Source organism: Hetaerina americana, unplaced genomic scaffold (assembly GCF_022747635.1).
Source record: "Hetaerina americana unplaced genomic scaffold, ioHetAmer1.1.p SCAF_206, whole genome shotgun sequence".
Classification (NCBI taxonomy): Eukaryota; Metazoa; Arthropoda; class Insecta; order Odonata; family Calopterygidae; genus Hetaerina; species Hetaerina americana.
The window spans coordinates 182,885-202,850 of record NW_027286771.1 but is presented as its reverse complement, the minus strand read 5'-3'; the positions used below and the strand labels follow the sequence as shown (position 1 = coordinate 202,850).

Below are 19,966 nucleotides of genomic sequence, written 5' to 3'. Positions count from 1 at the left end.
TATCTATTCGTCTATAGTTCGTAAAAGAATCATTTGAACGCTGAAATGTTGTGTTGAAATCCACCGCGGCGAACCATGGAACGGACCTGCAAAGTGGTGGACCAGGACGCGTGCACATCTTTCACTCGTAGTAGTAGTAGTGGTAGTTTTAGGGGAGGCGACCGACAGCCGAGGGCATTTGCGCCATTAGGGATGGATCGTAAAGGATGAAGGGTGGAGAGAAACCCGGCGTCGGCAGTAGTCTGCTCTTAACGAAATGCGCCAAAGGGCCCGCAGCTAAACTTCCCATGCTGCGGACGACGTACTCACTCAAAGTGCCCTCCACAAAGCATCTCAAGTAGGGATCGAGATATCACTGAAAAATATCTGCCGCCTCTAGAATTCGAACCCAGGCCCTCTGGATGGGAAGCTAGTACGTTAGCCATTGCACCATCCAAACTCCTCTTTCACTCGTTAAAAGATAATAAACTATTTTTATTAAACACAACACACCGCCATATTTACACCTAACTAACACACACATGAGAATTCGTATGTGGACGCACACAATCCTGCCTATAACCCAAAGCTAATAAAGGAACAACCGCGCTGGACGCTAATTTGGGCAAGGAATTGACCACAAGACGAGCAACCGTGACGTTGCTGTAATAAGATACGAACGTACATATTTCAATCGCAGAGATTATGAATTTCCGTCGAGGCGAGCGTCCATTTAAATATGCTTCCCTCCTTCAAGTGCCGTGAGAAACTAACTAACCTCCCTAAGAAGGAACTCATATGTGGTGGTTAAGTTGGTTGAAATAGCACAAGGTTGCGGATTCTTAAAACAAAGGGTACGAGATTTTCGTTAAATTGATCGATACCTTTATACCCGCTAATCTAACTGTAATTGGATGATTGTTCATTGTTAACAGATTAGCAAGTATAATGGACCTTAGTTGAGTATGTTTTGTTTGTTTGCGCACAATGATACCTTCGTCGAATTAAGTAAATGAGGTTGTGATTTACAGGCTTCGTGAATCCGCGAAACTGGATTTGGACCTTGGGATTAATCTGAAAATATTACTAAACGAAAGGAGACGTAAAACACATGTAACAGGGGCAAAGGGCCAATATGCACTCGTGTTCACGAATGTTAATCCAGTTATGGTATGTGGAAGGACTGTAGTGAAGCCCACTTTTCACCCTACCATGAAAAAGAACACGAAGTGGAGGCATAATATCAGTATCCTTCTTAAACTTAACGTCTATTTTATCTATATTTCGTGTTGTGGTTGGCTTCCTGCTGCGATTAATGCGCGATGTTAGTTCTGTTTCCCCTTCCCTCTGTGGGAGTTCGTGAGTTCAGACGTTTTCTGAAGGATCTTGCGTTCGCTTATAAGTACTTTGGAATGTGTGTTGGTTTCTACAATGATGGTGTATGGTCGTTGAACGTAAGCAATGGTGTTAAGATCGTCTACTGATTGAACTGGGTGAGGGTCCCTGCAATTACAGACCCTGTCTCCCTTTAATGCCTCTCCTCTGGGGAAATACACCTCCAGTGGGTGCGTATGGAATTGCAAGTTCAACTCCGGTTTAAGATCTCAGAAGTTATTAATGTTTATGAATAATCTTCCTTGCTATTGATTTTTCCATTCCATTCGTAGACAATTATATACGTAGGTGCCAAAAATAACATTTCTTCGTTAGGCTTATTTCCTCGCGTAGGAAAGGAAACGCTCACGAAAAGTTGATCCCCAAAACGGAAAGTATGTGTCAAAGGTCTAGAGAAATTATGTAAGCTGAGTATGTGTAACGTGTTTTATCGCTTACGGTAACGTTTTATACTCGATATATTTTGGTAAACTCTCTTAGGCGTGCAGAAATACTTAGGAGCGCCAAAAATAATACTCGGGATGCTTGGAATCTTGACCAAACACAAACAATTTGGGAAAACTGGATACCGCACATCCATTTAAATATAAAATTCATAAAGACTCCCTCATTGATTCCAATTTCGTAGGTGGTTTTTGTATGACTCGATAGAATCATCCAGGAAACTTCCCATGTCAGGATTGTATGAAATCCGAAAGTGTTATTTACGAATTTGCATAAGTTTCACGTCCTGGGAACACTTGGCTATGGGTTTTGGGAGTGAATACTCGGGCCCGACAACGGCGGATGGCACTTGCCTGCGCTGGCGGCCGCAGGTTTCTTCCGTCAAGGGTTTTCAAAGAGCAGACACGTCCCGACGACGAGGAAAAAATCGAACGAAATGATTACCCCACGACATCCACACGGTAAAAGCACACTTTTTAACGCTTGTCTAACTTTTCTGCTGATTATTATTGATTGATGCTTAATTTATATTTTTAGGTAATTATCATCACTAGCTCCCAGCAGCCGTAATTTTTTGACAGCATGAACAATTCCGTGGCCGGGATGAGTTGACCGGGACACATTGACCCCGCGGATTAGCTGCCCTGGTACTCATACATACCTGTAGAAAGCCCAATAATTTACATTCCGAGGTAATCAGCGTCGGTACTATGGGCGAACGTTTTGGAGCTTTGGAAATACGAGATACTCGTAAATATTCCTCTCCCCGCAAAGAGAATTCTTGAATGGGGAAATGCGTACATATACACTTTCATTGCCTCAAATCTATCACCCTGCCAAATGCGAACAGAGTTGGTATTAGGGTCACTTCGCCAACCTTCCCCTGTTAGGGATACATTAAATGTGCCCCCTCGACTCGCTCATTTGCCCTGCATGTTGACCGAAGGATTCATATGTCTTACTCTCTCTTTTTCTCGCACCCGCAGGCGCAGGGGATGGCGATGGCGCTGGCCAACAGCCCCCCCGTTGGTGGACCCCCACCATCCTCGGCCGCCGCATCCCTCTCACCCCCGTCCTCGGCGGCCCGCTCGCCCGCCTCCCCTCCTCCGCCGCCCCCCAGACACTCGCCCCACCCGTCGTCGGCCGCGGGGTCACCGCCGCCCCCCTCCGCTTCCACGCCGCCCTCCACCCCAGGCGCCACCGAATCGTGCGCCGCCGGCGTGGCGCCCTCCAACGCTCTGGCCTCCAAGTGCGCCGAGTTCTCGGCACCCCCAGAAGCTCCCTCGGCCCTCGGGGGGCCCTCACTCAAGGAGAGGACATCTGCAGCGTCTGCGGCCGGAGGTCTGGGAAAGAGCCCGCAGTCTGGTAAGTGAAACGTGATTTTGCTCTTGTCCAATACATCTCTCGCAGAAAAAGGATGTGCGAGGAAATACACTTTTTTAAATCAATTATGGTCCACGGTATGTACGGATAAGAATATGTTAATTAATCGCAATTCAAGGGCTCTCCTTCGACGCTCGATTTTGTGCAGTTTTATTAATGGTCACCTAAGTTTGAAAATAGAAATGAAATCTTCATGCGTGGCAAAATTACTTTCGACGATGGACTACCTAGCGATCGTACTCAAGTAATCCCAAGGAATTTGTAAACATTTAAACCTGCTGAGTTTAGATCCAAATATGAAAGTGGGTCCCTGTGTGTATTTATGTGACCTGCTCTGAAGGGATTTAACAGACTATCCCGATGAAGTTTCAAAAGTTGATCTCTAATATGTGAATCCTCTGCATCATAGAGGGAAAATAGTTCCCAGTTAATAATACGTAATTGCAAGAGCATTGAATAGACCACCACGGAACTGAACATAGATAGTCACAGTAGGGAATAATTTATTTTTGTTGTTCCACCATGCATTTAGCCACCTCAATGCATTTTCCATGTACTTGCGATTAAAATTTTTGATCTCTCCAATCAACTCTTGAGATATCGCCATGTAATCGTGGTCAAATATGTGAGTTCGGGGCGGCTGAAGATTTTTTCAATGATTTCTGTACTATGTTTAATAATAAGAGATTTGAAGCATCCGCGTGAATTAAAAGCCTTTCCTCGCCCGATAAAATTCAGCCCGCATCTTCATTCTGAAAAATCAACAAGCCCATCCCTTAACAGTTGAATAAATTAGGGTAAAATTATGAGCGAAATTTGGATGGACAACCATAAGTCTCACGAAATGAATTCACATCTACATCAAAATACCTTGGAAGCCTTGAACTCTTCGATTAGGAGCTCTGGAATTGTTTTAATATGTGAACAATTAAGATAGTGTCTTATGTGTAAGATGTTCTGGTGTGTTTAACTTCGGTATGTTACGATCTTGAATTGTGTGAGGGCGGAACGAGTAGGAAAATATATCTTTGGTGGAGTTCCTTCTGAATATTCTAATTCACACGTATTTTTCTAAGCATTGTAAATTCTCTCAGTGCCGGAATAGAACTGGAGTGCTCTATCTATGTTTCCAGATCTTTGCCTGACTTGCTTTTTCGTGGCCGGAGGGATTTCCATCATACATCACGGTTTTCGAAGGACCCTGCTGCGCTTACGTAATTCCACCCAGGAAACATTTGTGAAAAATTTGATTGATCTTCTTATTGTTACTTTGTACTAATCAAAAAAACAGCCATATTTTTTGCCTTTACATCGATTATTTAAAAAGAATATAAAATTAAAGACAATTAAAAACATCCAGGCCTTAGATGGTGGAAAATACACCTACGAGTATGTGATAGTGGAACCCAAGTCAGGGTTGTCTGGCGAGGAAGTCACCCCGCCACTGCTGAGGCCAGCATGAAAATTAATCGGATTTCATAATTAGCACTCTGTTCCGATAAGCTCTAAGTCATTTCGCCGTATTCTGCAAACAGTATTTTATGCCTTTTGAGGCTGATTTTTGTGCCACACTTGCCGGGAAAATATTCTTTGTCTTCATCACCTTCCGTTTCCAAAAGAGTAAGATGGAGAGTGTGTATACTCGCGGTTTCCGCTCGCAGGCGGAGTGCGCTGCAGCGAAATGTGAGATGGGAGCGCCGCGGGGTGGATAATGTACGGCGTGGTGGCTCAGAAGAGACGGGTGTCTGGAGAGAGGGGCGGACGGCAAAGGGATGGGCTACGGTAGAGGGGGTTGGAAGCACTATGGGGGAGGGGTGCGGCCGGTCGAAGGGGGGCGGCACGCATGAGTGGCGAAATAACTGTTGCTTCCCGTCTGATGCCCGTCGGAGGCTATCTTGACGAGTGGAAGAGAAAAGGGAATTATCTCGGCTAATTTCTCCAAAGTTGAAGTAAACTTTCAAGTTTTTTAGCTTCCTTGTTAAGTGCATTCTACTGATAACAAACATACAGAAACATTTGTCAAGTCTGCATTTTTCATAATAATGCCATAATTTGTTATTTTTTAATGTTACATCAACTACTGCTTTTTTGAACTTGTAAATTGATTTATAACTTTGAGAAATGGGTCGGGGGAAGAATGGGAGAGAACGGAGGAAAAATGATTGATAGTTTATTCATTTGTTATTTTTTGGTGGTTATAGGGTTATTTATTTCCGAATAATTTATTTTTCGGAACAACAAGAATTTGTAAATAGCGCATGATATCAAATTTAAACAATTTTTTTCCAAAATTATCATCATTTCTGATTTGGTCACCTATTTATAAATCCCACACAGGTTGCACTCACGTTATTGAGAACATGCGCCACAGTGTATGAAAAATAATTGTGTTCTATTTTCTTTTTTCTTGAACTGTACAAAATTCACTTTCTAATTATATTCGCATAACTCTTCCCTTAATTTTCTTGCAGAGTTATATTTTAAATGTTCCTTTGATTTGATAAGAAAATTTATTTTTAAATGAGACTAAATTTTTTTGAAAAATATTATAAGATATTTGGGGTCAATCGCGTCAAAAACTTATCTATGACTACCAAGCAGATTTCATTTCTCTTGAAGCATTTACAGTTTTTGTGTGAGATAAGAACTTTACAGCGTGTATTATCTATAGTTCAAAAATTGAAACTTTTGATCTGACCGCATTTAAATACATATGTAAATAAGTAAATTTGTTTCAAAGAGCTATACCGTATTTTCGAAAATTTATTTTGATATAAATTATAGGTATGTTTCTTTACGCAGATGCTCGATCAATCGAAGTCAACATATACGTACCGTTGAAATGTAATGAAATAATTGACTTTGTAATTCCACACAAAAGTGTGTGGAATTACAAAGTCAATTATTTCATTGCATTTCAATATGTTATGCAAATTCCATAAAGTTACGCCTGAGACAACAAATTTTATGCGTACGGTGTTTTTGAAGTCAAATCTAAAGGACCAATGATTGCTCGTGACATTCTTGTTATTATTTGGTATTTTGCAGTTTTAGATTTTAGGATTAGGTTTTAGAAGGACACAAAAACCCTACATTTTATGCCTCTACATACTCATCATAATTGTGTGCATCATAATAAACTCTTGGGATAGGCAATTGAGGTGGTTTCGAGTTGCCTTCCTCAATAGTGTTTTTAACGTGACACCATCACACCACTGGGTGTCAGTCTCCCTTCTAGCCACCTCACAGAGGAACTAACGCTGCGCAGATTGCCTTTTTTTCTGGTTTCAACCCTTCAACTTATCTGGAGTGTGTGTGGAATCATTATTGCTCCCGCCAGCATAGCTCTAGTGGTCATCAGAACTAAGTCCTTCCACCGTGTCCATGCTGTAGCCCAAGGGAATAGGGCATAGAAATAGAATCGAAAAATCATTCCTCATTCCAACAGTACAAATCGTACTGGGATTTAAAAATCTATCTTTTTATTGACAGTCGTCGTCGACAACATGATCGATTTATATTTAATATTATGGTTTCATTCGAACGTGTTGAAAACCCAGAAGATATGCTCAGATATTTCAAATACTAATGTACCAAACAATTTTACTTCGTTAATTATTTTTAATATAGGTAGTCTACCGTTTAAGGCAAGGTTTGGATGAACACAGGCTGATCATTGCTACACTCCTTAGCCTTGGGCTAAGCAACAAGGCGCACCCCTCATAGCATTAAATTGTTATTCAGCTCCGCAAACTTTCTACCTCCCTTCATTTCTTTAGCTCACCTATCCTTTACCTCCATCTATCTCGCTTGCCTTACATCCTTTCCTCCCTTCCATCGCATTATTGTTTCATTAATATGGATTTTTAAAAGTTAATCTAGTTTGAACAAAATAATACAAATAAATCAATAACAGAGAAGATAATATCAACGTGTGTTTGGGAGGTTTAGGGGAAAGAAGGCCATTATCAAGAGAGATATGAATTGGCTTTTTATTGTAATAATTTTTCGCTGCGTTCAGGTGGTGGCTTCAAATGCAGCAGCGCCTTCCGGGGTATACGAGGAAAAAGGATCGTTTGAGAAGGGTGTGGCGGAAGAGTCGAAGAGGGGATTCGGGGAAAGGGTTTTTTTTCTCTCTCAGGAACGGTATACCTGCTGGATGAAAAGTTGAGATGCACTGGGAAAGCCGCGGGAATTATTGGGCCGGAGGACGGGGGGTGGGGGGGAGGTGAGTGAGATGAGTGCGAAGAAGGGAAGGAGACCGGCAGAGGGTTAAGGATAAGTGTGGGGGGAGGCAATCCGCCCCCGACTCGTAGGGAGGAGAGAGGGGATGTTGTGCGGACGGTTGGGGGGACGTGGTGGGGAGGGGGAAGGGAGCGAGCGACCGGGCGGTGAGGGAGTTGATTCGGAGAGGCGGCGGCGCCGGTGGGAGGGCCAAGTACAAAGTAGCGAGCTTTCCGTGTTGTCGGAGATATCCTTGTAGCGTTGCGGGCGGAGTAAGGGATGGATGGCGGAGGAGGGGTGGGGGGAAGAGGTTTTACACTCCTTAATCCCTTCCTAATGAACCTGAAAATCCCAAGGTGGAGCGGCGGCGTTCGAAGCAAGAGATGTGCACCTTAGGGAAGGGTTTTTCAGGGGGACGAAGTGGTGGGGTAGGGGACGGAAAAGGAGCCGAAAGAGGATAAAATGGGGGGGAGGGGGGCGATCGGGTGGGGTAGAGGGAGTTTCGGAGGAATAAGGTGGGACTCATGCTTGGTTGAGTGTTCCTTGGGCCGTGAAGTATTGAACACCGGGAGGGAGTGTCGAGGAGGGGCGCGTAGGATGGAAGATGAAGAATTATGACGGGATGAAATGTCGGGAACGGTGTGACGAGATTACAAAAAAAATTGATTGCGTGAAATTTCTCATCTGAGTTGGCCTTGCATGGGGGAAAATGGTAGGTTGTCTGTGCAAGCAAATAGAATGTATTAGTCAGCTTGAGTTAGCCATGAAATCATAAGCGGGTGTCACCAGAGCATGTCACCAACTGCTATCCATAAATATAGCCGCTTTAAAGGAAGAGAAGAAAATGCCGATTCGGTCAAAGGAATTGGTTCTCTACTCTGCAGATAATTTACCTGTAGTGAACACGAGCGTCGTAATTTTCACTTTGGTTATCACATACTTCCAAGGAGACACGACTGACTCAATTTACTGTATGCAGTTAAATGTGTTTGTTTTATATATTGCAATCCATTAGGTATTTCACATTTTTTTAACCTTAGTGATGACCTTCCCCAAAAAAGAATTTAGCATTCGTTCATTGATACGCGTAGAAATTTAAATTACGGTATTGCAATACATATGCTACAATGGTAAATTAAGTATGTATTTTAACGTTTATTTTCTTTCCTCGGGAAAAAGATATTTTTTTTGACACACGAGTAGGATAGTGCGCTTTTCTTCGCGATAAAAAGATTATTTTTTTCCTTTTAAGTAAAAGTACCCAACCCGGAAAAAAATATACATCAATCTAAGAAAATGTCTCTTTACTATTTGCCCGCAAGTGTAATGATTCGCACGAAGGGACATATCCTCATTATTCCTATCGCTTTGTTTCCTCATTTAAATAAGAAAAGTGGCGTCTTCATGTGCGCGGGAAACTTAGGGGGGAGGGAGGGGGGCGCGCGGAAGGGCGAGGCAAGTTCGCGCTCGGGATTTTCCAATAGGCTGCGGAGATGGCCTGGGGATTATTCCGGCCAAGAGCAGTTTCTCCCTCCCGGTCCGCGACCCATGATCGACTGTGCCCCGCATCGGAAAAGTTTTCACCGATGTCGTTCGCAGCGGCCAAATGCTGCGCCGCGATGGAAGTGGGTTCGCGGGGAAGGAGAGCAAGCGGGCACTGGAGGAGGAGTAGGAGAGGGAATGAGTCATTTGGAGGTGGGTGGGTTAGGGGAAGACTGGCCGAGGGATGTGCCAAGAGGGGGAAGAGGGTTTGGTTCGAGGAAGCGAGAGAGAGAGAACGCGAGGGGTAGGTAAGCGCATGGGTGCACGCTAGTGACAGTGATGTGTGGGATACGCGGATTATTAACGTCTGAAACTGGTTCCCTCGCGAGGCAAACGCCTCAAAAAAAAACAAAACCCATTTTCTGCTCCCTCCGTCCGTGGGCAGTCACATCCAAGGGTGAGGGAGGAGGCAAGTCGATAAGTGAGGCAAATGATCAATATAGGTATGAGAAATAAATTCTGTAACACTCCAATGCTTAATTCAGATTTATATGGGATAAAAAATATTATTAATAAATACAAGAAGTCGTGCGTATTCTGTATCGAGTGAGCCTAAATGGATCGAAAAAAAAATTTTCTCATACAGGGACATAATGATGGCTTATAACACGCAATGTAACAAAGTTAGAAGGTTTATATTCCCTTTGACGTCTTCTTTAATCTCGTATAAGGTAATTGGAAATCTAGAGTTTTAGGCGTTTCATAAAAATATCTGGGGTGTAATGTCGCCCGTATTAGGGAAATTTGCCATTTGATCGTGAAAATTTTCGCAAAATTAGATAACATTTTACGTAAGTAATTTTAGTAATTGTACCGCATGTTTTCCAACTTTGTCGTCGAAGTGAAGGAAAGATGCAGATCCGTAGAACCGGACCAAATATTAATCTTCGTTAGATGGAAACTTGTTAAAGCTGGAAATTCCGTGTTCGTAATGAGTAAAGACCGTCTCATTCTCCAATAAATGCCTCTGAAAGACTGAATCTTTGTTTTGGGGACGGAAGGTAGGTACCCCGTCCAGCATTCACTGTACTTATGTTGCGTTTGAATTGTGAAACTGAATCTGTGAAACAGGGAAATAAAATGTCGGAGGGAGTTCATCTGTTTCGAGATGGGAGTGTCTAATGGTTTGAATACAACTTGCAAAAAACTCATGCCTTCGAAATTAATTCTTAATATGGACTAATTTTCAAATTATTTATTTAGTTAAAACATTTCATTCTATCTATAGGTATGAACTCTTTTATTATTCAGAAAAACATCCACTATCATTTTTTTGCTGTCTTCAATGGAGGACATCACATGTTTCACTGTGATTAGGTTGTATTTGATTAATGTGTTTGCCTATACATATTGAATTGTATATGCAAATGGCCGATTGATGCTATAAATGTGAAATAAATGTAGTGAGTTTCCATAATCAGTCTCACTACGAGGGATTGTTTCAGCAATGTAATTTCGGTGAGTGAACGGTAATTCTTGGAGAGGTGAGTAATTAATTACTCCTCCTTGGATTTTCCCTTCCCTCTCTGATGCTTCCTAGGAACCCGCCCCTCAACCTCTGTCCCCCCATTAGCCACCGATCACACTCACTTTACGGTCCATACTACGTATCGAAGTGCTTCGAGCACCGAGGGCGGACCTTCTTTAGTCATTTCCTAATCGGCTGTCACCTTGCGCTGGCTCCAAATCGGACGACGATAAACGTTTTGCGGGAATTCCTCATGCGAAATACCGCGCGCTGTTGTAGTTCCGTTTCATCCCACAGGGTTTAGGGGGGAGGGGAGGGATGGCGTGGGATTGATGCCCGGTTCGCGTCGGATGCCATGAGAATATCACCAAAGAACTTAGGAAACGCGGAGTCGAGTACGTGAATTAAAGTGGACGCCGTGATATCGCTTTGTGATGGCACAAAGCAGAACATCGCTAATGTAGCTCACTTTATAGGTGGGATAAGGCGAACCCCATACGGCCTACACAAATAAGAACAAAGGAGGCATTATTCACCAATGGCCGTGATAAAAAAATCAATACGACCATTGGAGAATATTTCTTTTACATGTTTCTCTCGCATCTTATTTACGAAGGAGAGCGAGGTATTATGTTAACCAGTCACCGGGGGGTGGGGGATGAATGTGGATCAGTTTAATAAACTTCTTACTGGTAAGATTAAGGAAAAAGAGGAACTATCTAATCGGTGTTAACTTAATAGATGGACTTATGCCACTGCTGTACACAACGGAGGGTATTGGATTTACGTCATGTCCAGTTTGCGTTCTTAAGTAATATTCTTGCAATCAATCCGAACTTGCCACTTAAAGACTTTGGTTGTCGAGCATGGTCCGATAAGCGCGCGAAGCCATCATATCAGTGCTGCATTAATTTTGTTGGGACATACGTTCTTTCACTCTAAAATTATTGATCTTTCATGCTTATTAATTGATTGAGGTCACTTAGTCACCAAATTCTACCGATTTAATCATTTTAGTAATGTTGATAACCATAACAAAAACATTAAAGCAGATTTTGGCGTCGCACCATCGGTTCGTTTTGGGAGACTGCATCCTCCTACTGCCTCATATCTCTCCCACCGTCCGCCGCCCGACCCACCCGCGCCCTCTTCATGAAGCAAGCGCGCGTCGGACGGATTAGAGCATTAGACGGACGCGGCGGCGGATGAATGAAGGTGGGCGAACCCCCGCTTCTCTCTCTCTCTCTTTCCATGCCGGCAGCGGGGCGGCGGCAGAGCACATCGGGAGAGTGGTGGTGAATGGAAGCTTCCCCCTTTCCTTCGGTCCTTACCTCCGCCGCACTCCTCCCCTTCAACTACGCCCGTTGTCACGGTAGCCAGCCTCGCTAGGCGACGGGGGACGGGAGGAAGACCGAGCGCTCTCAGCGGACGCGGGATAGGGAAGGGAGATGCGCGTGTCACTTCCGCGGATCTCGCGACATCGTTGCCCTTTCTGCGGGGAGGGGAAGCTGCGAGGGCGAGGTGCTCCTCCCGCGGACGGGATTCTGTTTTACGTGCGGCGACCGACCTGCTCACTTCCTCACCGCGCTTGGGGCTCTCGCGTTACTGAGGTGTGCGTAGGGATTTTCCTTTTGGTGGTGGATATTATTCCCACCACTTCCACAGCCCACACACACAACTAGTCAACACGAGGGTGCGTGTCAGGGGGTGCCAATAAGAGCAATTACTACCTCGAGACTGCCAGGGCTGAGTAGTACCCTACATTCGGGAGGTTTGAAGTGTGGCGTGTTGATCTTCCTACCTATGCCCCCACGAACTGTAACCTGGTTGTCTGGCAGAGGATGATTCAACACCAGATATGAATTATCCATTCATAAATCTAAAAATGCTGGTAATAACATATGATTTCAACGGTGGTAAATAAGTCTAATAAAAATATTACTTGCACTACTGTGTCAAAGTTTCAAAAAAGGTTTCTCTTTGGATGCGAGGCGAGTTGCTAGTGTCGGTTGTGCAAAATAGGTTAGTTTGGATTATAAAATAATAATCAGTAGTAATGCGATCGAACAATGTACTTGGAAAAAATTAGCTACCTGTATTCACGCGTGATTGCTACTCACGCCGTGCCCTTTCTGTTTAGGGCCACTCAAATAACCCCCATTTTTGCGTGAATATAGGAGAGTATTTAATAATTTTTTTTCCATGAAAGCGGTGCAATCCACGTCCTTCAACAGCTTCTTAACAGTCATTTCTTAATTTATCTTTAATATTTTTACGATAATTCTCCTCATACTCTGAATGTATTTCATCAGTATAATTGCCAATTTTGGCATATTCGGTGTAAAATAGTTAAGCTACCTGCCCTAGAAATGTATTTTCTGAAATAATTCGTAGGTAGTGTTGATATGCGAACAATACTTCGATTCTTGGACACCGCCTGTCGGAGGGGACGCGAACTGCGGGCCTTTAGGCGTCTCGTTGTGAAAGTATGCGCCGTATAACCGACACGTGGTTTTCCCCGGATTTTGTTCTTCTCCCCAATTCCTCGCCTGCTCTCACATTTAATTGATCCGGAATGGAATTAAATGAACCCCCTTAAACCTCGCGGTGTCTAACCAACGGAACGTGTAATCGTTAAATGCTCCCCATTATGTAGTGTGCTGCCTGTCCTTGGACAATGGCAATGAAGGGGTTGAGTTGCACAGGTAGTGGTCATTGAAAATTCGCGGACGTCGTTTCCATGTCAAATGTTTGTGCTGAATATCACATTTCCCGAATATTTCAGCGTTTCCTTGATTTCGAATTTAGATGCGGCAAGCTAGTTTTCGCCGGCAAGAGTTCCCACAAATGACGCATAGCTGTAGGCATATTCTTTTAGGGGCTGTTTGGTTAATCCCTCACCGTTTCCCAAACGCGGAAATTGGTCACAAGGAAATCCTCTGCAATCACTGATGCGACTCCGTGAATTGAATATGATGAACCGAAAAATCGATATATCCAGCCGCCCAAGGCGTAATAGCCGAGATCCAGTGGCTTGTTATATTACTTCGATACTTCTGTCCCGTCATGTGTCGCTAGTTGTTTTTGTTGGCTTGTTAGTTTTACTTTTCAATTTTAAGATCAAAATCCATCTTTCCTTTATGTGCATGATTGAGAAATGAATGACTGATTCGGTTATTTTCCTTAATTTTAGTATTACCGCACGGAAATTGTTTATAAAGCTAACTTTACAGGTAAAACTCGTCGAATTGAAATTTAATTCGATTGCATAAGGGATGGCGAAAATTCAATTTGAGAGAAAACAACAATCATTTTTCCTCTAACAAGTCGTAAATGATAATATTAACCGCAAGGAAAAATAATTAATGTAAAACCTTTCAACATTAATTCCTGCACCAAATGAACTCGTGTATTGATTATTCTTTATCGAGTTTCTGGTAGAAATTTCTTCCTCATAAAATTTCTTTTTACAGTACATACCCTCAATTAATGAGAAAAAGTACTATCATGAATAATATGCTCATCTTTGGACAATTTTCGATGGGGCATTGTTCCTGTTGAAGACGCAGGCTCCTGCCTAAATCATACCGATAGCAGTTATGGTAATTTTTATGATGCCATGCAAAATTATTAAATTTGCAACCTTCTATTAAGCAGATGGAAAATTTAATGCCTTTCCATGTATTTTCAGGTCTATAATGAACTCAACAAGAATTTAATGTAAATTGCAATTGAAAATTTGGAACAGAATTGCATGAATAATTAAAGCTGCTGGAATTGGAAATCTCATCGTTCGAATGAGACCGTATGTTACTTGCCATGAATTAGTGCGGAATGAAATATTTTCCCTAATTTTTCCCTTCATATCACCTACTTCGACTTGACATTAATTTTAATCATCTTGAAAATCACTTTGCCGAAAGAAAATAATGCTAAAAAAATATTTAGGTAATTTTTTAATGCTAAGTTTTCCGCGGGCATTGTGCCAATGAAGCTATGCCAATGACACTTTTGATGCTTTTGTTTGATGCAATTCTGAATGCACAATTTACCTTTACATCATATATTATTAAAGCAATATTATGAAATGCCTACGTCACAAGTAGTTGATACCCTAAGGCGCTTTGTCTTCGGCAGTCGTGCTATCCTTGTTGCGATTTTCACCAAAGACCACCACCTACTGTTAACCTGAATATGGCTCATCTCACCTGGTCGAACGAAAGACTTGCGACGCGTTTTCGTCACCATCACTACTTATTTAAAAATTGATACCATTTTGAACATATCTGGACGAAAAGGTTTGGTTTCTGGCTGTGTTTTTGCGTTTCTCTTATTTCCATATTATTTTTTTGTTGAGAATTGCAATGCTACTAAATCATTAAAATGGAAAGGCTACTTCTTAGAAATCTACGAACGAAAGTAAAAAATTGAAAAGAGCAAAGATAAATTCCCATAGTTCTAATGCTCTCATTACTTCCAAGTATCATAACTAGTTATTCAACGTATACTTGACAGATATTTTCTGTGTTTGCTTTCGAGCATTAGGAAAACTGCGATGTTTTCGGCGACGGCATATAAAAGTTGTTCAGCCTTCTCTCTCATTACTTTGGTGGCACTCATCGTGCCTACTCCGTGAGGATAGGGTAACGCTTTACTTTCTTCGTTAAATGTGGAGGATGGAAATCAAATGAGACTTCGCCTCGGAGATTCAATAATCTTGAGCAAGGGATCGAGATGACCAGTTCGACCCGGGGTAAGGGGAAAGGGCGCATTAGATCTGCCTGGACATTCATGCCTTTTCTTCTGCCTTGAGAAGCCAAAGAGAGATTGATCAATCACCATCCCAAAGTGAGATGACGTATCGCCTTCGTCGTGGATGGCCCTATGTAAGAGCCACTGCGTTTTATAGAATACGATACCCGGTGATATTTTTCATAGAGGAATATGCGCAATTATACGGTAGGGTCTAGTCCCTACCCAAAATGCAGAGAATCGTGAATTTGAATTACATAAAACTGAAACATAGCACACGACGGAAGCAAAACGGGTGGCAGTGCTTGGTGAAATAGACGAAGGAAAGGTTCGGAGACTTCAAAGTTCTCGTATTTATTTACTTCTTTGAGCGCAAAAAGTGCACGTAAAAACATCTTATTGGCACATTTACGAAATTTACTCCAAGCTAGAGAGTTTGTGTTTATAAGTATAGGGAGCATAATATCAGAAAAAATACCTGCAGTATGGTGGTTATTTTCAATGGTGCAACGTCCAGTGTTTCTTTCATTTTTGAAATGAAGGTTCATGTAATTGAAACGACTGTGAGTGAACATTTACTTGATCAGCTTCCAATGTCTTGTTATGATTCTCAACCCATTGCTATAATTTTCCAGAAATTTGATGAGTTTTGGCTGGCGCCTCCAATGTCAAAACGAGCTGTCTTGTGTTCAAAACCTATGTTGGTTACTTAGGGCCCTATATGCTTCTTCGCCTCCCTGTTTTTTCCTTGCTGTCATCCAATATTTGTCGGCGATCTGTCCAATTATCTACCCATAAGTTCATGTTCAGAGAACGTAGAGGAAACGGAGTTCTAGGGGCGGGGATTTCCCTCTCTCTAATAACCTGGGGAAGGAGATTTTCCTTCTGGGTGCCGTAAAAAGATCATGTGCTCATCTAAACTGAATAAACGCTCGTTCCTTTGCCACTTAAGCCCTTGGACTAGTATCACTGACTAGTTCGCATCCTTAACCAACACTCAGATACCATTCGAGCGAGCAAAGGGTATCACATTGAATCAGGTGTCCGAGATAAGCGTGGGAAAATCGCCGCCGTAGACGTGAAGAAAAAAAGTTGGTGTCCTCCCTCCAATTGGCTGGGTGACCATTGAGGGAGGGGGAGTTTTCCGCGCTGGAGGGGAACCGCCTTCCTGGCTTAATCTGGGTAAGGAAACATCTTCCTGCATGTCTGTGGTGTCGCAGGTTTTGTTTCTCAGCTGAGGGTGTTAGCTAACTCCTTCCTACCTGAATATAGTTTTCAGCCGCCCACGATCGGATACGATTACTCTCAGCCTGGAGGATTTAGTGAGGAACCACCATCGCCTCCTCTCCCCCAAGGTTGTATGACTTCCTCTAATGGGTTCAGCGCAACTCTAATCAACACTCACAATCGTTGAGTCCAGGAGAGCGTTGGTTTATCCCAATTGTTACCCTTTTATCTGGTCTCGCTTTAAATGTCGGCACTTGATCCGGCCTCGGTTCCTCCAAAGTGCTTATCATAAAAATTATGTAGATTCGTATATCGTGCATGCTTCCGGAGTCACGGACTCTTCAAGGAAAACAGGATTTGGGAAATACTGTATATGTTAACGGAAAAGAGAACAGGCCTCCTTCCTTATTCCAGTTCAGAAGTGAGAAGGGAATTAATACGAAGTGCATGCATATCTTTTTGAGAATTCATATTCTTATCTGAAATATATTGCCTGTAGCTTGATAATTGCTCTTTCTTCGGGTTTAATTTAAAATTCGATAGTACCATCAAGGAAGTTATGCAATATAGTAAACCATGTTATTAGTGTAATCATAAGGGATTATGTGATGCTTCCAAGATCATCAGGTTTTCCGTTAGTTGGTGGAGGTAATATTGGAAGGTGTCTTGCTATTAAAGCTTATTCTGGATTCTCATTCCATTAGGATAGCATTTTGGCTCTAAACTTTCTGAATAACATTGATGATGATTCAGGGGTTTGTTTCATGTATCGTTTAAACCTGATTCTCTTGAATATAATCTTAATTCTTGTGGTAACAATTTCTCCCAGTAATATCCATGTCACCAATTCTTACTTCTATCGAGTTCCAGGTAAACAAGAAGGCTTGTTTCCGGAACGACAAAATATAACGACGAGGTAATAGACCTGGATATTTTGGTGAACAAATGTTGAATTTATCATGGAAGAATCGTAGTTAGTGTGATTAAATAATATATGCTGAAAAGCTATTGTAGTATATATTTTTCAATCCCAGTACTCTCAGTTACGGTCGATTTATAAATTAAAACAAAGCTTTTTCATTTGATTGGCTAGTCTTACATAGTGCGTCTTTTGTATTTCCTTTTTTCTGTTAAACCTTAATTCGCTCCTGTGACTAATGTTCCGCTCTTGCCGTGCAATGGGGAGTCTGCTGCTGGGTGCCAAAATTGGGGATACGACGACACAACCTCGAGATTCAGCCGGGACTTGGCTTACTTTGATTCCTTCCCGAATTAACCCGTGAACTTAATAGTTCCATGCCTATTCTAATAAATGCACAGGTGGTTGACTGACGGTCGGCGCTGCTCGCCGAAGACACTCGTCGATGCCGCTGAGAAACTTCAGCAAACCCTAGGTCGCAATACACATCTGTGCGGCGGAGAAGCAGGTCGATCAGCTCTCTCTCTTTCTTTCCACTCCCGCGAGGGCGGAGTCGGTCAAATTGGGTAGTGTGGGGAGTGAAGGGAGGGAGAAAGAAAGACCCGTCCGATCCTTTCAAAAGGGTTTTGGATTCGGGGAGATGATGTTCCATCCTCTCCCGCTCCTTCCAGGTTCACACTTCCTTTCCCTGCCTCCCCCCCTCGATCTCTCTTCCTCACCTTTTCCGCCCACACCGCCCCCCTGGCATTCCATCAACCCCTTAGGCCATCCATCCCCAGGGTCGCTCACCATCCCAACACGAAGGGCCAAGCACGCTCACTCGCCAGAGAGCGTACACACGACAATCTCGGCTACCATCCGCTCTCCTTCCCTATCCTCCAACCCCACATACAAATATTTTCACCCTCCTCACGGCCACCATCCCCCCTCCTAAATTCCATTAACCATCACCATTTCCTCGCCCTCCTTTCCCCCAACAATCCCCACCCCATCTCCCATGCGCTCCCGACCTTTTTTTTTGAGGCCCATCCCCACACCACAAAGGGCCCTTCACACAAATTCAAACTCCCCCCTTCCACCTCTGACACCCCCTCCTGCATCGTAACCTTCCTCGCCTAAACCTTTCGTCCCCCGTCTCCGTCTCTCCTCCCTCCTTCCCCTTTCTCTCCCTCCATCCGCCCCTTCGGGAGGTATAAACTCACCACCACCACCTCCCGCCCTTCCTTCCTCATTGTCCTGTTTTATTTCTCCTCTTCAACCCCTCCTCTTTTCTTCTACCTGGCCGATCCCGCCGTCATTCTCTCTTTTTCTCTCTCCCCTTCCCCTCCGACTCCCCCTAGTTCTCATCCCTTCGCTCCCGCATCGGAAAAACCTTAACCCCCCCCTCCCTGATTCCCCCCACCACACTCTCCTCCCCTTGCACCGTGCGGCTGCTCCGAGGGTCCAATCCGAGATTTCGGTGCCCATAATCCGATCTTCTTTTATTTTCTTATCTCTCCTTTCTTCGAAATCCTCCGCCGCATTTATTCATGGCGACCTTCTTTGCCGCCCTTACCTTTTACGTCTCCTTAAACCACCTTCCCTCATCCTCCCTCTCCCCCATCCTTACCGTAGCTACCTCCTCCTACTCCTCCCGATCCAAAATCCTCCGTCTCCTCCTCCTCTCCTTCCGCTTCCTCCCTATGGTTCACCACCCCTCCTCCTCAACCAGGCCAGCCGCCTCCTCGAAAAACCGCCCCGGAAAGCGTTCCACATACTCGCGCTCGGCGCGAGAGATAGTGAGAGAGAGAGAGAGAGTTAGAGCGAACACATTGCCGTGGGCACACAAACAAACACGGTCTGCCGAGTGAAGTGACGTGATCTTGGCCGGTTTTTTGGACGCACCGGGCCCTGGGTCGTCCTGGTGCCTTTTGTCTGGCAAGCCTCACCCCTGTTCATTCCACCCTCTCATTTCTCTCCACCCCTCCACGCGGGAGTCAAGAAAGGCTTGCTTGCTCGTCGACACGATCGGGAGACACGAGTAAACGTCAGCGAGTCAATTTATCGAGCCTATTCTCGCATCTATTTCGGTGCTCCTTGATCGAGGGCGGCAATGACATCGGCGGTAGATTTTCCCATTCGAGGGCGGAGATTTGTTTGATACGTTCTGCAGTCAACGTTTTGAGACTACTACGTTCCTGAAACTGGGTCGACTCGGAGCGCGGTCAGCAGTGTCAGGTTCATTACCTAGTTCGTGGGGTTGTTTTTATTCAATCGGGTGGCTGGGGTATATCTCAAGTGGACTGCAAAATGACATCCCTATACGATTCTAATCGTATTGCAGTGAACTTGTTTTAACATCAGAAGAAGGAATGTAATGTGCCTGAGGATTACTTCGTTCTGTGAACTCGACAGAAGACGTCACTTCCAATATCCTACATATCATTCCCCCCTGTGAACGATTTCACGTCCGCGACCTTAGTATTAAACACAGGATTGCCCAGAACTTGCCTATGGGCATTTCTTTACATGACATTACCTTAAACTTACCCATAATATTGTACTCCGAAGTATTCCATATTCAGCTTTTGTTTTAGCAACTTCTATTATATTGAAAACTTGTGTTTCATTATAAGGAAATTTTCGATGGATAG

General features: G+C 43.6%; 1 protein-coding gene across 1 annotated transcript; it reads left to right on the top strand.

Moving 5' to 3' along the window:
• The first annotated feature begins 2,819 nt into the window (after positions 1-2,819).
• Positions 2,820-3,191, top strand: LOC139688600 (uncharacterized). Its single transcript, XM_071586146.1, has one exon. The coding sequence runs from the start codon at positions 2,820-2,822 to the stop codon at positions 3,189-3,191; it is 372 nt and encodes a 123-aa protein (XP_071442247.1).
• Positions 3,192-19,966: the final 16,775 nt, after the last annotated feature.